The sequence below is a fragment of the Sminthopsis crassicaudata genome, chromosome 2 (genome assembly GCF_048593235.1).
Source record: "Sminthopsis crassicaudata isolate SCR6 chromosome 2, ASM4859323v1, whole genome shotgun sequence".
In the NCBI taxonomy this organism is placed as follows: Eukaryota; Metazoa; Chordata; class Mammalia; order Dasyuromorphia; family Dasyuridae; genus Sminthopsis; species Sminthopsis crassicaudata.
In genome coordinates, this window is record NC_133618.1 from 444,644,908 (window position 1) to 444,671,582 (window position 26,675).

A 26,675-nucleotide genomic window follows, 5' to 3' on the forward strand; every position below is an offset into this window, starting at 1 on the left:
TCTTCACTATTATAGCTAGCTCCTGAACCTATTTCCTCTTATCTGTGTCCTGTGAATCCTTGCTCTATTTTTGGAAGCACAGTAAGTAATTGGTACATAAATGAAATAAACAATTAATGTTCAACAATATAAGGAAAGGAGAATGAGCTAGTTTGAAGTATAGAATATCTGAAAAAAGTGTAATTTTGATAATTTCTGTGTGTATCAAGTATTTATGCTGAATAAAACCCAACTTACAAAGGATTGCCTCAAAGTAACTACTTCTTGGGGAACTGTTTTAAGGAATAGTTTGGAACACCATATATAATTAATATATCAACTGGTTTTGAGTAATAAGCATTTCAAAGATACTCAAACTTTCTTTTGATCAGCAGTTTAAATATTCTGTTTGTTTTTTTTGCACTGTTCTTTTAAGCTCAATAAATCTTTTACTCCAAAGAAGGAAAACCATCTAATTTTATCCATTGAATCCAAATTCTGAATTACTCAAATTAATGAAGTTTCAAATTATATACTATGCAATCAAGTATTGTATCGACTCTTCTGGACAGCTATTCTCTAAACAGAAACAATCCCCTTCTCTACTCAATGAATCAAAATGAGAATTACTCACTCATCATCCTCTCGAGGTCTCTTTAAAGGCTTGATATCTTCTTTAGGTGAGGCAAAATAACCATCATCATCTGGTTCATCTTTAATACGAGGAGGGCTAAGGAAAGTTAATAAATCTTATTAGGAATACTGGAACTATCTGAACAAAAGGCAGAAATCCTCCTACTAAGAGATAACTGTCAGAATATATTTGGATCTTCACATTCTCTAGTTCTACATCAGAAATAGATTAAATCTCCCCTTGCTTTATATGTCCTTTTAGTTATCTGAATTTATCTATACTTTTTAGAATAAAGGGCTAAGTCATCTCACTTGAGATCTAGATTAGTTATACCCTTACTCACCAGAAATCACTCAAGCTAAAATCAACTGGAGCCTCTTCCTTATTGCTTACTCATTCCAGACTAGGGTGGATGGATTCAGTGCCATCCTTTCTGTCACAAGGTATAGCCAATCAGCTAGTCAGTGCCAAAGACACACTCCAAAAAATCTTTGCATCTCTGAAATAATTTCCTCAATATTGCACATATGATAAAGCATTAAAATTAGCATTTGAGGTGATCTAAGACAATTCCAATAAAATGGGGATGGAAAAATGGCATCTGCCATTCTCTGTTAAAGAGAGAACTAGGGAAACAAAATGTGGATCAAAGTATAGTATTTTAGCTTTTTTTTTTCTTTTCATTTTTTTTTTTTTTAAATTATCCTCTCTCATGTTTTTCCCCCCTTTTGATTTGATTTTTCTTATAGATTGCTTGCTGTATTTGGTAAGGTATAGGAAAAAAAAAAAAAAAACTGAAATGCAAAATCTTGCAAAAATGAATGTTGAAAACTATCTTTATATTTGTTTGGAGAAATAAAACCTTATTGAGGGGAAAAAAGCTTAAAGTGGATACACTGTTCAAAAACTATTACTTCTTGTAAAAAAACACTATAATTCTAAGCTTTAACGACAGTTTTCAAAAGCAAAATCTCCATTTACATAAAGGAAAGTTACATAAAATAGCTCCCTTTCTTGTGAAAATTCTTTTTGTCAACTCCTTCCTTCCCCAGGCAACTGGAGTAAAGTAACTTGCCCAGGGTCACACAGCTGGGAGGTGTTAAGTGTCTGAGGCCAAATTTGAACTCAGGTCCTCCCGACTTCAGGTCTGGTGCTCTATCCACTGCGCCACTTAGCTGTCCCCTTTTTGTCAACTTTTATAGTTACAGAATAGGAAATCACTACCCACAATCCTGAATGTTGAAAAGTTTCAATTGTTCTTTGCCAGAACACCTCAATGTTTAGAAACAAGCTAAATGCAAACGGTATTTTAAAATAGTCACAGGTAATAATAAACATATGCAAACATGTACAAAACTACCCTAAAGGAAGTACTCCATAAGAAACAAACTGGATTGTTCTTTTTCACAGAAGTACAGAAGACTACAGCTTTTTAAAAATGAACCCTGGGTATACTAATTTATCAGAGACAATAAAGGACCATGATTTAGAACTGAATAATTTTGTTACTACTATTTAGAAAAGGTTAAATCTACACTAGACCCAGAAAAGCCCAGTTATACTCTTAAGATAAAAATGTCCCAGCACTAATTAGTTCAAGGAGCAGTTGCCTTTTAACTTAAGCTTATTATTCTATATTTTTCACAAAATACTTTTAAATTATGCCTAATTTTAATTTTTTAAATTATACTTAATTATGCACCTGTCAATTCTACTTAGAGGGACTCAGAACTGACCAAAATTGTCCTAAACAAGATTTATATTCAGAAATGAAACTAAAGTTTTAAGAATTAAACTCAAAGCACTTGGCTGGAAGCAGCAAAGGAATATCTATAGCCCTTTCCAGCAAAATGAAACAATGTTATAGGATTATTATAGGGAATAAACTGCCATCTTAGGAAAGCAGAATTTAATTACTTATCCACAAAACCACAAAATTCCTGTACTTAACAGGTCATATTCCCCCTAAATATGCAATAAAATAGAGGTAGATTAAGACTAGTTCCATACAGTACTTGAGAAAACAACAAAGACTTGAGAGCCTGAGATTTGATAATGAAATTCTGTGAAAGAAAGTGGAATATCTCAATGGTGTTTCTTGTCACTGCTAGGAGAGAAGAAATTTTAGCTTGGTAGTAATAATGAATGGCTAGCACTAGTAAGAGCAAAATGGAAGCTAATAATTGGTTTTTGTTCAACATATCCTTGCTGTCCTATTCAAATTAGGCCACACATCCTCCTATTCACTTCTGGGGGGAAGAAAAAGCCAGGCTTCAATCACTTCCTACCAGCCATTGCCCCTTCAAAATAACTTATAGGTATGTTCATATTGCTACTCTCTTCCTAATGTTTGATAGAACAAGAGTTAATAATGGCTCAAATTAAATTCTTCATCCATTGCAATTGTCAAAAGACCAAGTAGGTCTCCTCTGTCTCTAAGCCCAATGTTGCTAACATGGCAATTAACTAGTAGACACCAATATTGAAAGATAAATCGATGAAGATTCCTTACCTAGAAAAACCATTTTCTTTCTCCTTCTTTATTTTTGCATCTCCAGATGGTCTTCCCTGTAAGGAAAACATACAAACTGATCAGCAGCTCAAATTATTTCAGTTTGAGTGAATCTCTCATATAACCATCATTATAAAGTTGTAAGTCTTTAGACATTCTTTTTAGCACAAGGTAGGTTTTAGCTTTTCTTTTTTTTTTTTAAGGAACTTTCCAAAGTTTTCTTGAAATGATAGAATTTTATTAGTTAGATGAGTTCAGGTAATCCAGTCCCCTCATTTTACAGAGGAGTATAAACTAAGGCTCACTGAGTTGGACTCAGAAAGTGGCAAAGCTGAGACTGTAATATGGTGTTCTATGGTCTTCCCACTAATACCCTGTTTGTTGATTCAATTTTTGAGAGTGATAGAATATGTAAATTCTCTATCAAAGAATATAACTCATTACATTCAAAGGTTCAGGGTAGATAAGGAGTAGAAGTCATGAAGAAACATGATTAGAGGGTAGCAAGAATAAGATGGTTAAAAAAAAAAGCTCGTGGGGGTTTTAAGACATAAGAATCTTTGGTAGTCAAGGACTATATACGAATAAAATTTCCCACAAACCAATATAGTTAATTGGGAAACAAAAGTTGTATCATACTAACTCCCTTTGGAAGGGAGTTTTGTTTCAGGCTAAAATGAAGATATTAAACCTTTGAGTATATGCCATTTCTTCCATTTCACAGACACCATAAGCAGAGCAGGACAAAATGGGGAGTGACCCACTATTTCATGTATTTTTAAACTTAGCCAAACTAAACAGCCACATTCCTTTCTCTCAATCTTCTAAGACTTGTCAGACACGTTGAGAATTTTTAAAAATTTGTACAGTGTGTTCTATCTCTAGCCAGATGGACAGAACCTCACTGAAAAAAGTTTTAATTGACTAGGCTGGGTCTGAGAGTCTCATATTTTTAGTTTATCTACTGATTAGCTAAAGGGTTTCCAGGAAAGAAGCAAAAACAATATGACAATAATCTGCTCACCTGGAATAATACATGAGTGATGGGAAGAAAGGAATTTGCTTTTTGTGGTTTAAGAATGATTTGCTTCTAAGTCTCAGGCAAAACTGCCTGTTTCAAGGATCTCTATTAATACAGAAAATTGCTGTGTTGTTTGGCAACTTAAAATACCACCTCCATTTCTTTCCCTCTGAAAAATAACATACCTTTTCTTCCTTTCTTTTCTCCTTGTCTCTATCTTTGTGTTTGTCTTTGTGTTTCTCTGAGCTGCCATCTTTGTGTTTGGTTTTCTCCTTTTCTCTGTGTTTCTTCTCTGAGGAATCTTTGTGCTCACTGAAAAAAGACACACTGAGTTAGCCTAAAGCAGAGATTACAGGCGTTCACTTCACAGGATCATCTCACAAGACACACTGAGATTACATGAATCATAGAAACTCACAATTACTTTATACAAACAGTCTTAGCACAAAGATCAAGTAGAGGCGTCTAGCCTTGTCTAAATTGATCAGTATTTTTTTTTTTAAACAAAGCAGCAAAACAGAGAAAGAAAACCACTAATAATGTCAGGATTAAAAACTTAAAATAATCTGAAATTTATAAAGACACTATGCTACTAGCACATTTCAATTATCCCATTAACAATAAAAACAATGTGAACTTGAATTGTTCATTAAAAAAGTTTTACATGGAAAGTATGTTTTAGGATTTTATCCCAGACTTAAGACTGACATGTAACAAGTATAAAAGCACAGAGATTTTTAAGTGACCAGCAAGAAAACAGGGCTTATTTCCAGTAGGCTCCGAGGAAAGAGATGCAGGAAAAGACTTGGATGGTTCAGAAATCTTGTTCAGTTATGAATTTTCACTACAAATCAAACTTCCCTCGCCCTATCTCAGAAATGAGTAGTCCTGCCATAGGAGGTTTCCATAAAATTTCAAAAAAGCACTAAATTAGGCTGTCCAAGAATACAAAACTCATTTTTGGGTAAACCTGTCAAGTAGTTCCACAAATTAAGACTGATCCAGAGTCAAGTCTGCTGGTAGTCAGTCTAGACTGCTCTAGCCCACTAAGTATAGAAACTGGATCACTCCCTGCTGATTAAAGGGTTGGTCTTTCACAGCATTTAAAGGTCCCTAGTTTTAGTCCTTGGGAAGATGCTATGGGTCTAGTCCATCTATATTATTAGAATATCATAATACTATAAGCTATTTGAAAAAATTAGGGAATGAAGAGTCCTACCAAATTCCTTTTATGACACAGACATGGTACTGATACCTAAACCAGTTAAGCTGAAAACAGAGAAAGAAAATTATAGACCAATTTCCCTAATACTGATGCTAAAAATTTAAATAAGATATTAGCAAAAAGACTACAGAAAATCATCCCCAGAATAATACACCATGATCAAGTAGGATTTATACCAGGAATGAAGGGCTGGTTCAATATTAGGAAAACTATTAGTATAACTGACCATATTAATAACCAAATTAACAAAAATTATATGATCAGGTCAATAGATGCAGAAAAAGCATTTGATAAAATCCAACATCCATTCCTATTAAAAACACTTGAGAGTACAGGAATAAAGGCACTTTTCCTTAAAATAACATCTATTTAAAACCATCAGTAAGCATTATATATAATGGGGATAAACTAGAACCATTCCCAATAAGATCAAGAGTGAAACAAGATTGCCCACTATCACCATTTTGGCAATAAGAGTTGAGAAAGGAACTAGAGTAGCTAATGAGGAAACCAAACTATCACTCTCTGAAGATGATATGATGGTATACTTAGAGAACCCCAGAGATTCTATTAAAAAGCTATTAGAAATAATCCACACCTTTAGCAAAGTTGCAGGATACAAAACAAATCCACATTAAGTCATAATGTATCACTAACAAAATCCAATAGTTAGAGTTACAAAGAGAAATTCCATTTAAAATAACTACAATAGTATAAAATATTTAGGAATCTATCTGCCAAGGGAAAATCAAAAATATGAGCAAAACTACAAAACACTTTCCATACACATTAAGTTTGATCTAACCAATTAGAAAAATATTAAATGCTCTTGGATTGGGTGAGCAAATATAATAAAGATGACAATGCTACCTAAACTAATCTCTTCATTTAGCGCTATACCAATCAGACTCCCAAAAAACTATTTTAACGACCTAGATAAAAATAATAAAGTTCATATGGAAAAACAAAAGGTCAAGAATTTCAAGGGAATTAATGAAAAAAAAAATAAATCAAATGAAGGTGGCCTAGCTATATCAGATCTAAAATTATATTATAAAGTAGCAATTACCAAAAACATTTGGTATTGGCTAAGAAATAGACGAGTTGATCAGTGGAATAGGTTAGGTTCAAAGGACAAAACAGCCAATAATGTTAATAATCTAGTGTTTGACAAACCCAAAGACCCTAGCTTTTGGGATAAGAAATCAATGTTTGACAAAAATTGCTGGGAAAATTGGAAATTAATATGGCAGAAACTAGGCATTGATCCACACTTAACACCGTACACCAATATAAGGTCAAAATTGGTTCATGACCTAGGCATAAAGAATGAGATTATAAATAAATTGCATAAAATATAAATATATATATAAATATATAATATATTTATATATTATATATGTAAATATATATTATATAACATATAATATATATAAATATATATAAAATATAAATAAAAAGAACATAGGATAGTTTACCTCTCAGACCTGTGGAAGAGGAAGGAATTTATGACCAAAGAAGAATTAGGGATCATTATCGATCACAAAATAGAAAAATTTGATTACATCAAATTGAAAAGTTTTTGTACAAAACTAATACAGACAAAATTAAAAGGGAAGCAATAAACTGGGAAAACATTTTTATACTCAAAGGTTCTGATAAAGGCCTCATTTCCAAAATACGTAGAGAACTCTAATTTATAAGAGATCAAGCCATTCTCCACTTGATAAATGGTCAAAGGATATGAACAAACTATGAACAAACAATTCTCAGACAAAGAAACTGAAACTATTTCTAGCCATATGAAAAGATGTCCAAGTCATTATTAATCAGAGAAATGCAAATTAAGACAACTCTGAGATACCATTACACATCTGTCAGATTGGCTAGAATGACAAGGAAAAATAATGCAGAATGTTGGAGGAGATGTGGAAAAAACTGGGACACTGATACATTGTTGGTGGAATTGTGAATACATCCAGCCATTCTGGAGAGCAATTTTGAACTATGCTCAGAAAGTTATCAAACTATACACACCCTTTGACCCAGTAGTGTTACTACTGGGCTTATATCCCAAAGAGATCTTAAAGGAGGGAAAGGGACCTGTACGTGCAAAAATGTTTGTGGCAGCCCTCTTTGTGGTGGCCAGAAACTGGAAACTGAGTGGATGCCCACCAATTGGAGAATGGCTGAATAAATTGTGGTAAATTAATATTATGGAATATTATTGTTCTGTAAGAAATGAGCAGCACGATGATTTCAGAAAAGCCTGGAGAGACTTACATGAACTGATGCTGAGTGAAATGAGCAGAACCAGAAGATCATTATATACTTCAACAACAATACTATATGATGATCAATTCTGATGGATGTGGCCATCTTCAACAATGAGATAAACCAAATCTGTTCCTATAGAGCAGTAATGAACTAAACCAGCTACACCCAGGGAAAAAACTCTGGGAGATGACTATGAACCGCTACATAGAATTCCCAATCCCTCTTTTTTTTATACATTATTTCAAAGTCTGATTCTTTTTTGTACAGCAAAATAACTGTTTGGACATGTATACATATATTATATTTAACTCATACTTTAACATATTTAACATGTATTGGTCAACCTGCCATCTGGGGGAAAGGGTGGGGAAAGGAGGGGAAAAGTTGGAACAAAAGGTTTTGTAATTGTCAATGCTGAAAAATTACCCTGCATATATCTTCTAAATAAAAAGTTATTAAAAAAAAAAAAAAAAGATTATCATAATACAGTAAAGACAATGTTTAGGGCTCAAAGATTATAGCCTAAGAGGAAAGATAAGTTCCTGGATCTTCCATTACTGCTATATGACTTTGTACAAGTTACTTCTGTTCTGACTCCACTTATAAAATGAAGGGGATGAGTTTTTTATTATTTTGAGCACTAATAATGGAGGAAAAAACCAACACTCTTCCCATATGTGACTTCTCCACCTCAACCCAAAGTTGTGAAGTGATAACTGAAGAGCTAATCTGAATTTCACAGATAAGGAAACAGAGACTGCAGTAAGATGAATAACTCACATTTATATAAACTAGTTAATCAATTTATAAAATACTTTTCCTCAGGACTCTGGGAGATAAGTAGTGAAAGAAAGGTCATATTACAACATGCAAGTATCACCATTTCCCTTTCAAGCAAGTACATAGTAGATAAAATGACTTGCCTAGACTATACTATTACAAAGCAGAAAGGCTGAGATTCAAACTCTAAATCCAAGACTAGTACTCTTTCTATTTTGCCATCTGGTCTCTAAAATACTAAGTAAAGCAAGTGTCAGGAAACAAGTTAAAAGTCAGCACAGAGGAAGGAAAATTCCTAGTTAACATTTGTTGATACTCTGGGGTTTTTAAATACTTTCATTTCATTTATCTTTAGATTCTTCCAAAGTGTGTGCTGGAGCCAGCTTGAATCAGCTCAGAGAAACTTATTTATTAAATTTTATTTATTTATTAAATTTTTATTAAATTTTCACAACTAAGAAACAACAAATGCTAAAAATCAGTGCTTGGTTTATTATTTTGTTGATTGCCTAGGTTTAAGAAAGTGATGGAAAAAATGTTTACAATGAACCTTAGGCTTAAAAATGTGTTTTTTACACCCAGTAACAAAGGAACTATAGCTAACTTAAAATTTGAATTTTGTTGCTGAAAATAAAATTTTGAGATCTCTGCGATAGTTTTCATCCTCCTCGTTCTACAAGAATTACAAATGATTGCTAAGAGGCACTACCTCCCATAAGGCTCCCTCTTTCTTAAGTTCCACTCCACTTACTCTCTCTGCCTTAATGAAGCTAATTCTCCCAGCGCTTTCGTGCTTTATTAGAACACAGGCAACAGTCTTTAACATTCAATTGCAATTAAAGTGTGCATAAGCACATGAGTGCTAACAGACTACTGAAAAAAAGACACAAAGCTTTATTTTATTTTTTCCAGTTTTCATTGTTCACCACACAATGGCCAAGAAGAGAAAAAAATAAAGAAATCACAAAGTACCCAATCTAAGCTAATTTGTAGTCTGGGCAGGAAGCAGCCCATGCCTCCCTTTCTCATCCTCCCCAGTACTGGTAATGATTGGCTGGCCATAGAGTTGGCCCCCGAGTCCAGAGCTAGGAACCAAGTGTAGAGGCTGTAAGTTGGACAGATTTTGTTGCAATATTAAAGAAAAACTTCCTGACAAACATGGCAACCACAAAATGGGATAGATTTAGCTATAGGAATTGTAAGGTTCTAGATTTCAAGCCTTTTCACTGTCTGTTCCTCAACTTTAGAATGCTCTCCTGGCTTCTTTGGCCTCCTTTCAAGACTTGCTTCACTGACTTACTAGTAGTCTTGAATGAGTATTTGTCAAGCATACTGTATGAGGAATTCCACATGAATTCCACATATTCATGAAATATGACTACATTCAATGACTTCTTTCCAAAGTTGATTCCAAAGAGACAAAAGGTGGTGCTGACAGTCACAGTGAATCACAATGCCTCTTCCTTTTCCAGCATTTCATGTAAGATAAGAAACTGTACCATTAGAAGCATGCTAGTTTTGGTAATGGATTTTTTTTCAGGCTTTGCCCAAATGAGATGAAACCAGGAACTGGCGCTTAGTGTGAAAATGGTCAAAGCTGATGTCAAAGCAGACAGGGAATTAACTCCAAGTCAGGGAAGATTTCTGCAGCTATTTTCTTTTCCCAAAGCTTTAGAATAAATCTAATTTTCATGAAGATTGAACAAACAAACCCCCTTCTTAACTTTTAAAATATCAAGGGATTTATGAATAGCACTAAGCAAAATCAGAATATAAATTCATGACATCTAGAGAATCATGAATATTTGGGAAGATGTCACCCTTTTCTTCAAATTCTATCACTTGAGATGAACTCACATTTCAAACAGATTCAAAAGGAACTTATGATATTCTACAGCTATTCTAAAATGCAGGCTCATTATAAGTTTAAGAGGACAAATATTTGAGCACTGTAGTAGAAAATATTCCCTTCCCTCAAAAAAAAAAAACCTCCTACTAAAAAACAAATTAAAATTTTTTTTAAAAAATATAAAAGTTAACTTATTGATTTGGAAGGTAAATCCATCTTTAGAATGCCAATCAGGTCCTGCTACAATTAAAGTCTAAATGCAGATAATGGTATTCCTAAAACTTTCCTATTAGTCTCACTTTTGATGGGATCCAAAATTACCCCCACCTACTCAGTATTATGACCCTCAAAACATTGGACTACCAGCTGTGCACAGATGCAGGATGCTTGGCTTAGATTTCATTTCTGCCTGGAGGGTAAGAGAGACTGCACTAGCAGAGAATGAGAAAACAACATTCTAAATGAAATAGAAGGAAACAAGGAAGCAAAGTCACCTTCCTAAAATGTTCATTTCATATTGTTATAAGGCTCCAGGTACCAGGAAACAAATATAGCCCAAATCCATAATATAGCTTCCTAACTGTGATGGTCAAATCAGTCAGGCATTCATTCAAAAGTAATGAAAAATGACCCTTAATTAATAGAGGAAAAACACTAAAATTGAGGAGGACTAAAAGACTTCCTGTAGAAGGTGGGGTTTTTACTTAGTGCTTGAAGAAAGCCAGGGAAGCCAGGTAAACTAGAAAGTGGAAATGAGGGAAAAAATCCAGGTATAATAAATAACTAGTGAATATGTGCAGACTCAGGAGAAAGTATCTTGTGCTGGGAAAACCAAAGATGCCTGGCTATAAGTGCAAAATATCAGAAGACTGGAAAAGTGTGAAAATGGAGGAAATAAAAGGTCTTCATTTTTGTTTTTTATAATATCCTCAGAACCTTGTACACAGTAGGTGCTTAATAAATGTTTATTGAAATGAACCCATGGATATAACATTCTTTCTTATGTACAAAGGAACACATTTCTCTCTCTCCTTCCTTTTTTCCTCATTATTTTTCTAGACCTAGTTCTGGTCCTAGTTCTGGACCTAGAAATAATGTCGTTTCTAAATGCCACTCTCAGAACTGAAGATCAATCAACCAATCAGTAAGCATGCGTTAAACATCTACTATATCAGGCAGTGTTCTAAGTGTATCTATCCCCAACTAAGTGCTGGGGATATAAATATGAATATAATAATATAAGTAGGAAACAATTCATATTTGCAAGGAGTTTACAATCTAATAATGGAGATAAATTCATATATAAAATAAACACAAAGTAATATAAGAAAGTTATTCTACATTGAATCTGTCCAGAATTGGTCTTTCTGACATAATTCTTCTAGTACCATCACCCTCTTTTATATTAATCCAAAGTAGCTGCCCTTGCACCTGTCTTCTAAGTCTTTAAAATTATCCTGAATTGGTGTTCCCAATGCATTGTGCATTTGTTTCATTAAATGGCATCCCATTTCATTCTAGTCAGGAAAATTTGCATCCAGATCATCAGAAATTTGGGAAAATATGACATTCCTTTTAAGTCAACTTCCTCTAGTGACTGTTAACTCATAACCCTATCCATTTTTCCCCCTGAAATCTATTCTATCAAACTTAGAAGATACCTATCAAACAAGGTCCAACTTTCCTATCTTTGCCTCTTGTGCTTCCTCTCATTTCTATTGCAGCAATTCATCTCCTCTTCCTCATCAGAATCAAATGCCTTCATATTTTGAGGGGAAAAAATATTTCCAAGGATATTTTATCAGTAGCTCTTAACTTTTACCAAAGCATTCAAACAGATGTTCCAGTAATTGAAGTGCCCCAATGCTACTACATTAACCCTCTATATCAGTTTTATGATTTGCTTTTCATCTCACTATTTATCCCTTCTATCCAGATATACTGCACTATACCAGTCCTGTAACATTTCTTTCTCCACTGTTCCCCATCTAAATCTTTTCCTCCTCAGTTTATTATAGATTTCCTCACAGGGGAACACTATCTTAATGGACAACACTATCCCAGAGCCTCTTTTAGGAAATTTGTTCTTTTTCAAAAGATTATACTTATCTGATACTGCCATATTCACATATCAGCAAGTCTCAGTTATATCTATGAAGCCTGACCCTACTTCTTGTCATTTAACATTACTTCTCCTCCCCAAGCTGTGAGCCTCTCTTGTTCTTCATGCCTTAAACATTTTCCCCCAAAGGGTTTCTTGATGTTGGCAGCAATTTTCACAAGCTTCAGATCATTCTATATTTGAGCCTTCTACATGCTAACTTACAAGTTAGTCATATTTTTTTGGATTCCTCTTTTGTTACTTCTACTTTCATCTTTTATCAAATTTCTTTTGAATTTAAGCAAAAAAGAGAAGTTCCTGTTAAGACACACTAATCTCAACTCCTTTTTGCCCTCATCCGACTTATATGCTATGAGTCCTTAGAATTTGAGAGGCTCTAATCTCTCTTGATTTTCAACTGATCATGAATACATTTTGGAAATTAATTCCCCAATTAAATGTACACATGTTTGATCATGTCTAATGTCTCCCTTCTTAGCCATTCACACTTGGCTGACAAAGTTATTATTAAAAAAAAAATACAATTTTTGCAACAAAACACAAACCCTATCACAAAAACACATTCCCCAAAAATGACTGAATAAACTGTAGAATATTAAGGTAATGGATATGAATTGTTAAAGAAACATCAAAAATGAAGAATTGAAATAAATGTGAGAAAGATAGTAGGAATTGTAATGGAACAAAATAAACAAGATCACCAGATTTTACATGATGATCATAATAATGTAAAGAACTACAACTTTGAAAGACCACAAAACTAATATAATGACCAATAATGACTTCAGAAAACTTATCATGAACCAATTTTCCTGTCTCTTGGTAGAGAGAGGAATAAAAAGATTTGAAATGAGACACATTTCTGGACATGGCCAATGTACTTATTTGTTTTGCTTAACTATACTTATAAGGGAATAGTTAGTGAAAAGTGATATGTTAAAGGGGGAAAAAAGCTTGTCAATAAAATGTTAAATATACAAAAGGAAAAATTCAGATAGGATCAGGACAATTACTTTTTAAAGTTAAATATGCACTTGTTTTAAACAAACTATGTAACAGAACTTCACATTTTCATATATGACACTGGGTATTTGTTTATAGCTAAATGATTGTTAATTATTAAGTTCAAAATTAAAAAATGTAGATTAAATCAAAAGTTAGTTTGTTGATCACTAACAAAGATAAAAACATGTCCTTTAATTTTTTTTTTTTATTCATTTTTCCAAATTATCCCCTCCCTCCCTCCACTCCCTCCCCCCATGGCAGGTAATCCCATACATTTTACATGTGTTACAATATAACCTAGATACAATATATGTGTGTAAATACCATTTTCTTGATGCACATTAATTATTAGCTTCCGAAGGTATAAGTAACCTGGGTAGATAGACAGTAGTGCTAACAATTTACATTCGCTTCCCAGTGTTCCTTCTCTGGGTATAGTTATTTCTGTCCATCATTGATCAACTGGAAGTGAGTTGGATCTTCTTTATGTTGAAGATTTCCACTTCCATCAGAATACATCCTCATACAGTATTGTTGTTGAAGTGTACAGCGATCTTCTGGTTCTGCTCATTTCACTCAGCAACAGTTGATTTAAGTCTCTCCAAGCCTCTCTGTCTTCCTCCTGCTGGTCATTTCTTACAGAGCAATAATATTCCATAACCTTCATATACCACAATTTACCCAACCATTCTCCAATTGATGGACATCCATTCAACTTCCAGTTTCTAGCTACAACAAAAAGAGCTGCCACAAACATTTTGGCACATACAGGTCCCTTTCCACTCTTTAGTATTTCTTTGGGATATAATCCCAATAACAGCAATGCTGGGTCAAAGGGTATACATGTCCTTTAATTTTAACAATGTGCTTTTAGCATTGTGATATAGTCATTCTTCACCCACTACTTGCCCCTTCCCAGCTTCCTCTCATTTCTACAATTCAACTGCTTAGTTTCATCTTCTAGGTCAGAATTAGGACCAAAGTAGTAACAATTCCTTGATTGTTTCTTCTGCATCCTGCAATTTCAAACTTTTACTATATCAAGTCACATTTTTATTAGCTCAGTCTCAGGAAGTCACAGATCTAGAGCTGGAAGGAATCATACAAATCCAATCTCATTCTATAGATGAACAGATTGAAGTTCAGAGAAATGAAAGGACTTGTCCAATGTCACACAAGCAGTAAGGACCAAGCAAGATATGAACTCGGTTCCTACACTCCCAAGTTGAGTGTTCTTTGCAATGTCCTTCCATGCTCTGTTTTTAGTGCGCACGCTCACATGCACATGCACATCCTATTTCTCTTCCAACACTATTTTATTTTATTCTTGTGACTTTTGGGGATGAGGGTGTTAATTAGAAACAATCCATTTCTTCTATATAGCCTAGGCACACTACAGCATATTCACAAAATACTTCTGATGCAGGATCACTGCCTTTTCATAGAGACAGTCTTTAAGAGTTATTGTGAATGGGGAAAAAAAAAAGTTATTGTGAATGAAAAATGTATCACCTTGTGGCCAAATAATTGCTGATTCTGCCATTTTTTCAGACCTGTTTGACTTTTCATGTCCCTATTTAGGGTTTTTTTTTTTTTGGCAGACACTGGGGTGGTTTGCCATTTCCTTTTCTAATTCATTTTATAGATTAAGGAACTGAAACAAACTGGGTTAAGTGACTTGCCCAGAGTCATGCAAATAGTTGAGTGTCTGAGGCCAAATTTAAACTCAGAGATATCTTCATGACTACAAGCCTAGCACTCTATCCACTATGTCACCTAGGTGCCCTAACCTCTCCAGTTTTGACAGTGATCTTCAGATGATAGACAATGTCTTTAGCTTATACTCAAAGCCCTTACATTCTATCTTCTAGAATAGTCTTCCCAGATTTACCACCAAGTTACAAAGTACTTGTGTAAGGTAAGAGAACTTCTCCCTCCTTCCGATAACCATATATATAATAACCAAAATATTCTCCATTGGTCTTTCTTGCTTAACAGAGTTATGGGTTTTCACACTAATGAAAAGTTTCTTGATAAACAAGTCAATTTATCACTGTATTAATCAGACATTCTTCTGAATAAGTCATTTATCTCATCAAATCTCAGCAATTCCCATCTGCATTTATCTTTAAGACCTCACACTTTGTTCTATACTTCAGCAGTATACAAACATCTGAAGTATTATTCCTACTCATTTTGCCATAACTAACTGGAAAAAGTGCCCTGGAGACCTTTTCTAGGGTACCTCATATGTCATTAGAAAGGGGAAATGATTGATAGGTTTAATGAGTCTCAGTAATTTTCATATCCCCAATACACCTCCCACTTCCATTGGCTGTGTCAAATATTTAAAGGATCACAACAGAGAAGATAGATGAAATTATGGATTTTCTGCAAAAGTGCCTAGAGTTAAATACAGAAGTGGCATGGTTGCTATAGTGGGAAGAGTGGTGGATTTAAAGGCAAAGGATCTAGATTCAAACTCCAGCTTTGCTCCTTAATATCTGTACTGACTGTGAACATAATCACATCTGAGTCTCAATTTGTTCATCTATTAAATAAGGGAATAAGATTAGGTGACCCCTAAGGTCTCTTCCAGCTCTAAATCTATTCTCTTATGGTCTTAAACATAATGATCAGAATGAAATTACATGTATCCTCTTGTATGCTATTACTTTTAGAAAAGTTTCCCAAATCTAAGGAACAGATATTTAATCCCATCTCATAAAATATTCCTCCCCTCATCCTCACAAAGCAGACTTCAAAAGGAGATCTTGTCTCACCAACATGCCCACATTTCTCACTCTGAAAGTACAAGCATGTAGTGCCAAAATAACCAAAAAGCTTAGTCTTCACTACCTCAAAAAATCAGTTTTTTTCTTTTCTTAGCTTCCCACAGACTTGTCATTTGTGACAAGTTCAAGGCTTGTGCTTGGGAGTTGGTGCAGAAGCAGCATAAGCAACAAGAAACAAAGCCAGGCAAAAACCAAAATTTTCTCAATCCTAAGGTAGTCTTGTTTGATTATCACACCCTCTCCCTTGCAAAAAGAAGGGGAAAGGACAGAGAACAAACCATTCTGTTACACTTAGCAACCCCTAAATAAAAAAATTTTTGATTTGGCATATGAAAAATGAAACTCTTTAAGGCAGTCATTCTATCAAATACCATTTTCCTTGTAGATTTTTGGTCTGGTAGCAAAAGCTATATATACAATGACCCTCCTCAAGGAGAGAAGGAGAATAGTATAGTGAAGCTATTCTGAAAACTATCATGCAAACAACTTGAAGTTCATTTGTCAAAACTGCTGCAAACTTCTCCAAATCATTTCGTCTTAAAATGACTATGATCTGGGCTAATCTATATTTTGTTTCTTAGAATTTTACTGGTCAAATCACAAGGGAAATGAATGTTTCTAAATTGTTCAAAATAAATAATGGCAATGAGAAGGTAGTAGGGTCAAGAATAAGGATCATCTCAAGTTTCTTTTCTAATTGTCCTTGGGGTTCACTATTCATCTAGCTAAAATTCTGCCTTCCTGTTTTACTTCCAGATATGTCTAACTCAAGAAGACTGGAAGCACATGTTGAAGAATAATACCTTGTTCCTCCCAGAAGCATTTTTTGGGGAAACACCTCAAATAGAATTTTTAAAACTGTCCACATCTAAATATTCATATAATGTGAAGGCTTAAGCATTTAAAAATATAGTAGGAGTCTATTGGATTTGTTTTGAGAAAGTACAAGTATGTACTTTTCAACTGTAAAGAAGATATTTTAAGTAAATTTTAGATCTCTAAGATGTGGGATCTAGAAGTGTCAACAGTGCAAATACAATTGGGGACATCCAGGCTCTCTGCAAAGCAGCAAAAAATCTCAAGGAAAAAGTCTGGAGAAACAGAGGGAGACAAAACAATAAAAGGTAACAAAAGGTGAGGGTCAATGGCAGAGTGAATGGGACTTGCAGAAGTCAAACAAGACTTAGGAACAGCTCTAACATACACTAGACAGGAGCGAAGAGTAGGAAGTCAAGGTTTCTTAGGGTTACTACTGGGGATGGTAATCATGACGCCAAAGGGATCAAAGAAGCAGTCACAGACCTGGAGCCCAAATAATCAAGAATTTCAATTAAGGAGAAGAGATGGAAGATGGTAGCTGTTTGGTCCTTCTATTGTATCAGTAGTGAAGTTCAGTAGCAGAAAAAGGGAGATAAGAACCTTCTGAACAGAGGTACCATAAGCCTATTCTGTCAAAGAATGGATATGCCAAAGGGCCTTTTTTGTTATTTGTTTTAGCTACCCTACTATTACGGGTATTATAACTCGTGGCTGCTCCCTCGTGGAAAGCCTTTTGTGTGGCTCCTAAGTGAAAGGCAAAAGAGACAGAAAACCTAGGGCTGCAAAAGGGATGTAGCTAGAGAAACAAGCAGCAATATGGCCAACATTCCCATGGAAAAACTTCTTGTTAGCCATGTAATTGTACACCAGCAAAAGCAGCCAAATAAGGAAATGAAAAACATTGCATTTCATTTTCACATTCCAGATGCAAACATGCTAAATCTTAGAAAGAAATTAAGTGATAGCATACACTAAAAAGTTATTATTCTCCTCATCCAAAACAAAAGTGAGGCTTAAGAAACCCAAAATTCTTGTAAGAACCAACCTGGTCAATTACTTCCATAAGAAAAATGGAATTAATTTCACTGGTTCATGAAAAAGCATATTTGCTTTGTGGCAAAGGGGTGCTTTTGTCAGAGGAAGTCAAAATGCAAGGAATTTTGAAAAAAAAAATTTTTTTTTTCTTCAACCCACATCATTTTAATCAGCACACTCAGGCTTTCTCATGTGAAGAGAGAGACTGGACCAAAGTTATTCACAAGTGAAAAGACAAAAGGCTAAATTTTCTCAGTGCTTTCAGGTAAGCAAGCTAAATGCTCTAATTCTAGCAACACTTTATACCTTTTATCAATGGAGCCCCCTGATTATAACTCCAGCAATTTAAAGGCACTAAAACTGAGTAGGTCATAGCCTTGAATCTGCCTGGAAACAAAACTGGATACAAACAAGGAATGGTAGAAAGAAAATTAATGTTCAAATCTGTAGCCCTTGTTATTTGGAAGGGAGAAAGCACCAGAATTTTGCTAACAGAGCAGGAACAATTATAGTGCAATTAAACTTCTATTCTCCCCTCATTCCAATATAACTTGGAATAAGTTCTAAGGGGAGACAGCACACTGCAGTTAAAACATTTAACATTATACTTTACTTCTTTCGTTTTCCCTTTTCATTTTATATTTGTTGTAGAACCAGAAAATTTGGCATTTTATCATAAATGTTTTTTTTTAAATCATTGTTTCACAAACATATTTTTTCCATTCCCCACTTGACCTGCACAGACAGACCCACTGTTTTAAACTTTCATATGCAATAAAGTATGGATATCAAATATGTCTCAACACAAAATTTGCTGATTGCTGAGGACACTAGGCAACACCAATATAGTAGAAAGTATACAGGATTAGGTTTTAAATAACCTGAGTTTAGTTTTAATACAGCTAATAATTAACAAGATATAGAACACTGGGCAAGTCACACCACTTTGTGATTCAATTTCCTTATCTATAAAATGAAGCCACTGAATTATATTCCTTTTTCAGCTATGAAATTGTTATCCAAGTGAAGATGCAAGGATAGTGAGACATATGAGACCAAAGAAGGAATGTCAGGACTAGGCATATAGATTTGGAAGTCAATTACATACAGAGTATCATTACTCTGAGGTAACAAAGAAAGAGGAGAATAAAGGGTCAGTGGCTGATGGTTAGAAGATGTTATAATAGTCACAGAAACCAAAGAAAGATAGAATTAAGGAGGAGGATGGCCAAAGACAGCAGAAGTCGAGGAGGAGGAGAGAGAAAAGATAACAAATTTTGCCTAAAGGGCAATGATTGGTGACCTTCATGAGAGTAGTTTCAGTAGAACAGACAGGACGAAAGGCAGACTGTGCCAGATAAGAAGGGAGTGGCTGATGAGGAAGTGAAAGTAGCAGAAGCAACCATTTATGGGAGAAATTTATGTGCAAAAGGTGGGAAAGAATGGAGACATAGATGACTCCAAGTTTTAGGCCAGGGGCACTTTGGGAATACAGAGTTTCTGACAGGAATGGGAGTTGTTTTTAAAAGTAGCTTGCCAACCATGATGTAACTATGACACACTGACACAATACATATATAGACTACAATCCCTCTCTGTAGAATGAAAGCACTTAATCCCAAAGCACACCACACATTGTTAAGATGAAAGGGTTTCTTGGTATGGAAAAATAGAAACAAATCTCAATTTGGCCACTAACTAGGTCATTGTATGATCCCAGGCAAATCATTTAACCTTGCTTGGACCTAAGCTTTAGAAGATGCAGTATGTATTGTATGAAGGAAATATTTAAATAAATTTAAGAATCTCTAAGACATACAATCTGAAGTGCAGGTATACAAACCAAGAAGGTCTAGGTAGCAGAATAACAAGAATCTCCAGGGGAAATACAAGGGATAATGTTATAAAAAAAAAATTACTCATGCACATATACTGTCAAAAAAAATTTTTATAATCATAAAATTAAAAAAAAAAAAAAAGAGAGAGAGAGAGCTGAGTTCAAATCTGGCCTCAAATATTTAATACTTACTAGCTGTGTGACCCTGGGCTTGTCACTTAACCTTAATTGCCTCAACAATAAATAAACAAACAAACAAAAACAAAACAAAACAAATAAATAAATACATGGAAGAAGAAGAAGAAGAAAGAAGAAGGAAGGAAGAAGAAGGAAGGAAGAAGAAAGAAGAAGAAAGAAGAAGGAAGGAAGAAGGAAGGAAGAAGAAAGAAGAAGGAAGGAAGAAGAAAGAAGAAGAAAGAAGGAAGGAAGAAGAAAGAAGAAGAAGGAAGAAGAAGGAAGAAGAAGGAAGAAAAAAGAAGAAAGAAGAAGAAAGAAGAAGAAAGAAGAAGAAAGAAGAAGAAAGAAGAAGAAAGAAGAAGAAAGAAGAAGAAAGAAGAAGAAAGAAGAAGAAAGAAGAAGAAAGAAGAAGAAAGAAGAAGAAAGAAGAAGAAAGAAGAAGAAAGAAGAAGAAAGAAGAAGAAAGAAGAAGAAGAAAGAAGAAAAAGAAAGAAGAAGAAGAAGAAGAAGAAAGAAGAAAGAAGAAAGAAGAAAGAAGAAAGAAGAAAGAAGAAGAAGAAGAAGAAGAAGAAGAAGAAGAAGAAGAAGAAGAAGAAGAAGAAGAAGAAGAAGAAGAAGAAGAAGAAGAAGAAGAAGAAGAAGAAGAAGCAGCTCAAGGGGAGAAGGAGAAAGAGACACGAGGGAGACAAGACAATTTAAAGGCTGAAAAATGTGACATGAGATAGAACAAAGGTCAGTGTCAGAATGGAGTATGAAGAGGCCCTGGGAGCAAGGCCTTGAGGGTCTAGACAGAGATGAGAATAGGAAGCCAAGATTTCTTAGGGATACATACCACTGAGGACTTTGAACATGTCAAAGGAATCTGAACAAGAAGCCAAGAGAAGACTTATTACTCAGGTAAAGAATTTCAATTAATGAAGAGTGGTTGCTGGTGATAGTTAAAAAGTAAAATGAGGGTCAAAATGATTTTCAAGATCTAGAGACATCTATGAAGTGGGGAAGATTTCCTAGATGTGTTATGCACGGTGGTCATTCAATAATAGGGCTTTGAAGATAAGGGAAAAAAAAAAAAAAAAAAAAAGGAACAATTTTTAAATCTATGGTAGAAAGAAGATACCCCAGTAAAAGAGTAAAAATGTCCAAATAGACCAGTCATAAAGACTGGATTTAGAAATTAAATTTTCATTTGAAATTACCTCTGACAAATAAGTTAGATCCACATAGTATTTCTAAGGCAAGATTCCAGAAAGCCTAGGGGTGGAAGATGGGAAAAGGGTAGCTGCTGCTTCTATTAGGCACCCATTGCTTCAGGTTTCCATATCCCTGACTGTCACTGCCAATAGGCCTTACAAGATACCAAATATTTACTAAGTGGTTACTGTGTACTAAGCACTGGGGATTCAAAGAAGGAAGGGTAAAAATATGATCCTAGCCCTCAAGAAGTAGACATTCTAATGGGGAAAGCAACTTGCAAACAACCACATATATATAAGATATATGTAAGTGGATTTGAATTAAACATTGAAGAAAGCCTGCAAGCAGAGCATTCTACAAATGGGGGACAGCCACTAAAAAGGCACTGAGTTGAGTGCTATGTATGAAGAACAGCAAGAAGACCAATATTTCAGGATCTTTGGGGTAAATGAATGGGAGTATAATCCTGGAAAGGTTGAAAAATGACAAAATGCTTTAACCTCAGACAGAGGGTTTGATATCTGATCCTAGAAACACTGGGGAGTCACTGAAAGTTACTGAATAGGGGAGGTGACATTATCAGACCTATATCATTCTGGACAGTGATTTAGGACTAGACAGTTATTAAACTGTGCATATCCTTTCACTAGCAATATCCCTAATAGGTCTATATCCTGAAGAAATTAAGAGGAAAAGGACCCATATAAACAAAAACATTTATAGTCCCTCCTTTTGTGATGACAAAGAATTAGAAAATGAGGAGGTTTCTATCAAGCAGAGAATGGCTATACAGTATGAGGATATGAAAAATTATGAAAGTGGTTGTTACAGAGAAACATGAGTAGACTGGCATAAACTCATGCAAAAAAATGAGCAAAACAAATTATGCAATTAACAATAATAGTGTAGAGACAAATACCTTTGAAAGACTCAACTCTGATCAATATAATAACTAACTATAATTCTAGGAGATTCATGATGAAATATATATATATAGGTAAAATGTTGGAATCAAAAAAGTGTAGACATATTCAGGGGAGATTACATGAATATATGTTTGTAAATGGATTTGTTCTTCTTTTTTTCTCTTAGAGAAAGAAAGGAAAATAATGTAGACTTGAAAATACAACTGAATTGTTAAGTCCCCTGATATCTGACACCTTTCCATAAATTGTGCTGTTGACGTCCAAAAACTACTGAAAGTGGGGCAGCTAGGTGGCACAGTGGATAGAGCACCAGCCTTGAATTCAGGAGGACCCCAGTTCAAATCTGGTCTGACACTTAACACTTCCTAGCTGTGTGACCCTGGGCAAGTCACTTAAACCCAGCCTCAAAAAGGGGGGAAAAAAAAAAAAAAACTACTGAAGTGAATCTGCCACCAGAAATCCTATTATTACAGATATACCCCAAAGATTTCAAAGACTGAGAAAGGAATGAGATATGGAAAAATTTGTATTGTAACACTTTTTGTATAGTGAAGAATTGTAAATGAAATGGGTACCAATCAATTGAAGGAACAGATAAACAAAATGAGGCACATGAATATCATGGAAAACTACTGCTATGTTCTAAAAAATGACCAAGATGCCAGATCAGGAGAAATTTGGGAAGACATGAATAAATTAATACAATGAAATAAGAACTTGGAAAATAATTTACATGCTGAACACAGTAATATAAAAGAAAACAACACTGAAAGATGTCACAAGTCTAATCAATCCAGAGACCAATCACGATTTCAGAAGACTAATGCTCTTATCTTAACATAGAAGTGATAAATTAGAAGGACAGAATGAGAAATACACTTCTAGATACCATCAGGTTGTTGATTTATTTGATACTTTATTTTAAGGAAGGGCTTCAATAGGAAGCAAGGGATAAATTAATGGATAATAAGAGATGCAAAAGAAAAAAATAAAAGAGTATCAATAAAACATTAAAATACAAGAGGAAAAAATAAAACCACTGTAGAGTTAAATTTAGAACAAGTGTGTTGTCACCAAGTTTGTTAAGGACAAATTTTAATTTAAGGATAAATTAAATATGTACGTTGAAAACTATGTTATCATATTTCATTTAACATAAATTTTAACATATTTAACATGTATTGATCTACCTGCCATCTAGGGGAGGGGGTAAGGAGAAGGAGGGGAAAAGTTGAAACAGAAGGTTTTGCAAGGGGTCAATGCTGAAAAATTACCCACGTATATATCTTGTAAATAAAAAGCCATAATAAAAAAGAAAGAAAAAAAGAAAACTATATGTTATCAAAGTTTACCCTTGTTCCTCTTTGTATTATGAAAGAAAATCTCTTTGATACCACAGGCTTGAGGTACAGAAATCAACTAGAAAGCTATTACAGTAGTCCTACTGTAGGACCATCACCAGGGTGGTTTCTATGTAAGTAGGGAGAAGGAGACTTGTATGAAAGACGTTTTAAAAGTAGAAATGACAAGGATTAGAAAACACCTTGGATAGATACATGCAGTAAATGTAAATGAGGCTGAGGAAGACACCAAAGTGGTGAACGTTGGTAACTGAGTAGAAGATGGCACCCTTGAGAGTAATTCAGGAGAGGAAAAGAATTTTGGGGAAAAGATAATGAGCTATTTTAGATGTGTTGAAGTTGATATGCCTAAGGGATGTACAAAAGGTAACTGATGAATCAAGACTAGAATTTAGGAGAAAGGTTAGGATTGGGTATATAGATCAGGGAATTATCCACACAGGGATGATAACTTAACTCACGGGAGCTGATATGGTTGCTAAGTGAAATAATATAAAAACTTCCTAGCTGTGTGATCCTGGGCAAGTCACTTAACCCCAGCCTCAGGAAAAAGAAAAGAAAAAAAAAAAAAAAAAAAAAAAGAAATAATATGAAGGGAAAAGAGAAGACGGCCTAGCTGTTGGACACTCTTGGTTAGTGGGTGGGGCCTGGAATAAAATGTACAGTAAAGGAAATAGAGGAGAATATATATAAAGAGAAAGGAATAATGTTATTAAAACCTAAAGAGAAAGAGTAGCAAGGAGAAGAATATAATTAACAAAGCTAAAGCCATTAGAGAGGTCAAGAAGACAGAGTAAAAAGATTACTGGGTTTTCTTTTTATTAAGTCTTTAAATGCAATTTTAAAAGCATCAGTTTCTCTTTCTGACAACTAGACCTTTACCTTGGAGCAGTTCTATTTCAGATCTTATCTCATGTAACAAAAGCAATAATCCCTTGAGAATAAAAGGAAGCCACCCCAAAGTAAAACTGTCTTGCCCTCAAGACATCTCCATCACATTTAAGTAAATTTGGGGGATTTTAAGAGAAGGAAAGCAATTCTTCACTGCTCAAGGAATTTACTAAGAGTCTGAAATGAAAAAGAGTGCCAAAGCAGAGACTAGAGCTCAAGTCTCTACCTAGTCTAATGTCTTCGTATTACTGATTCCAAAGTTTCACCTGAGCTTTGGAATTGATCTCAATTTCCCTATCAATCTGTCAAGTGGTACTTAGACTAAGCAATGTCTTTTTTATGTTTAATTCCCTCTGTTCCGGGCAAGGCCAGGAAAGATCCAATTCTTCCATGGCCCCAAATCAAAGGCAAAGGCAAAATATTCAGAGTTCCTGGAAGACCAGCTAGATCTGTTGTTTTCAAGAAGTGTTCATTTTGAATGTTATAATGAATGCACGTTTCTTTCTTTGAGAAGGGTAAAGACTTCATAGCATATCAAGGAAAATGACATCATAAGCAATGGTTTGATATAGTTACATAAGAACAACTACTATTCCAAGTAGTCAGTCAAAAGCATTTACTGAAAGTTTACTATGTATCAACAAAACAGAATTCTTATCATGGTCACCTTAACCAGCCTCTCCAGAATAAAGGGATAGCATATTTCTGCTTAGTTTTACATCGGCACTACCTAAAATTCTCTTGAAATTAGCTCTCATGTGAGCTAAGACCTTGTCAATTATCTAAATAGTGATGTGCTTACTAACAAAGATACTCTTACCTATTACTGTGCTTGGACTTTTCCCGGTCTTTTTCCTTGTCCTTCTTGTGCTCTTTATGTCGGTGTTCACGATCTTTGTGTTTATCTTTGTGTTTGTGAGAATCTGCAAGCAGAGGAGATGAGTCAGTCAAAGAAGTCATTAGCTCTAGCCTGCTTGCCTGCCTTATACTGGATGGACTGTTACCCAGTACAGCTTAAGAATCACAAAGACAGATTAAGTTTGCCTGTTGATGTTTATGCATAATTTCCCAAGAAGCTCAACAAGGTATGGGCTTGCTCTATCTGTAGCATGCAACTTACATGTAGGGCAAGAAGAAAACCTCTAGGGAATATGGGATTGCTAATCTCCTCTTCTTGTAAACTTAGCTTATTTTGTTATAACTGAATCTAGTCATTAAAAATCAAAAGGAAAACCATTTAATGACAGGTGGCTTAGCTACATGTCTCTAGAGAAATTCAGATCTCTGCCTACTTTCCCCCAAATCAGGTAAGTAAGCTTTGCTCAAAAATGTCTTAGTATTTGTCTTAGTTAAAAAGGTTCAATTTGGGGTGTCAATACCATATGTAACCAGAAATGCCTGGGATATCTAAAAACAATCAAAAGACACCACTAAAAAACTTAAAATGAAAATAAAAGCCAAAAAGCAATTATTGGGGAAAAGGTAGGAAATACATCAGGGACAGAAACAATGACACATTTGTTAATGCAGGGAGAAGTGAAGCAATGCTTGCTACAAAATTTACTGTGCAGCTTTTAAGTCTTGTGCTGACTTGCCATCAGAATGGATGGCACCAGACAGTTTGCAACTCAAGATTTAAAGACTGAGAAGGTTACTTTAACTCACACAACTGCAAAACAATTTATTAAGTACTTTCAATGAATGAATAAGGCAGGTTGATAGAAGAAAAAAACTCAAAGATGATGAAACAGTTCCACACCTACAAAAGTGTAGTTTGCATTCAAAAGAGGTGGAGACAAAAGCAAAATACTACTTTTTATTTGTTTGTTTTTCAAGAAAGGGAAAGTACTAAGTAACCCGATTAATACAAAGCAACAAAGTATTTACCAAATTCAAGCTACACTTAAGATACAGAGCTGGGTTCCAGAGACAAACAGAAGACAAAAAATTTGTGAGTCTCAAGAAACTTAGATCCTCTACAAAGGGAAAATGTTTAAAGGTCTTTAAACATATAAACAGCATCTAGACGATTATCTGAAGAAGGTTCTCAGGGTAAGATTTTGTGGAAGATGTAGTGCCTGGGCAAAGAATGTCTAAGGCAGGAGGTGGAATGTATTATTGAGAAACAGCAAATAGGAAAGCGTGGCTAGAACATAGATTGTATGAAATAATAGGAGTAACGGAATATAATCCTGGAAAAGTAAATTGTCAATTTCAGAGAAATCCTGAAAAGACA

At 34.6% G+C, this 26,675-nt stretch overlaps 1 protein-coding gene across 1 annotated transcript in view; it reads right to left on the minus strand.

Moving 5' to 3' along the window:
• TOP1 (DNA topoisomerase I) overlaps positions 1-26,675 on the minus strand; it is a 106,332-nt gene that overhangs the window by 39,966 nt on the left and 39,691 nt on the right. Inside the window, exons 3-6 of the mRNA XM_074292657.1 lie at positions 25,260-25,362; positions 4,332-4,458; positions 3,126-3,181; positions 614-709 (exon numbers count right to left, since the gene is read on the minus strand). Coding sequence (XP_074148758.1) covers positions 614-709; positions 3,126-3,181; positions 4,332-4,458; positions 25,260-25,362 — 382 coding nt within the window. The remainder of the gene's footprint in view (positions 1-613; positions 710-3,125; positions 3,182-4,331; positions 4,459-25,259; positions 25,363-26,675) is intronic.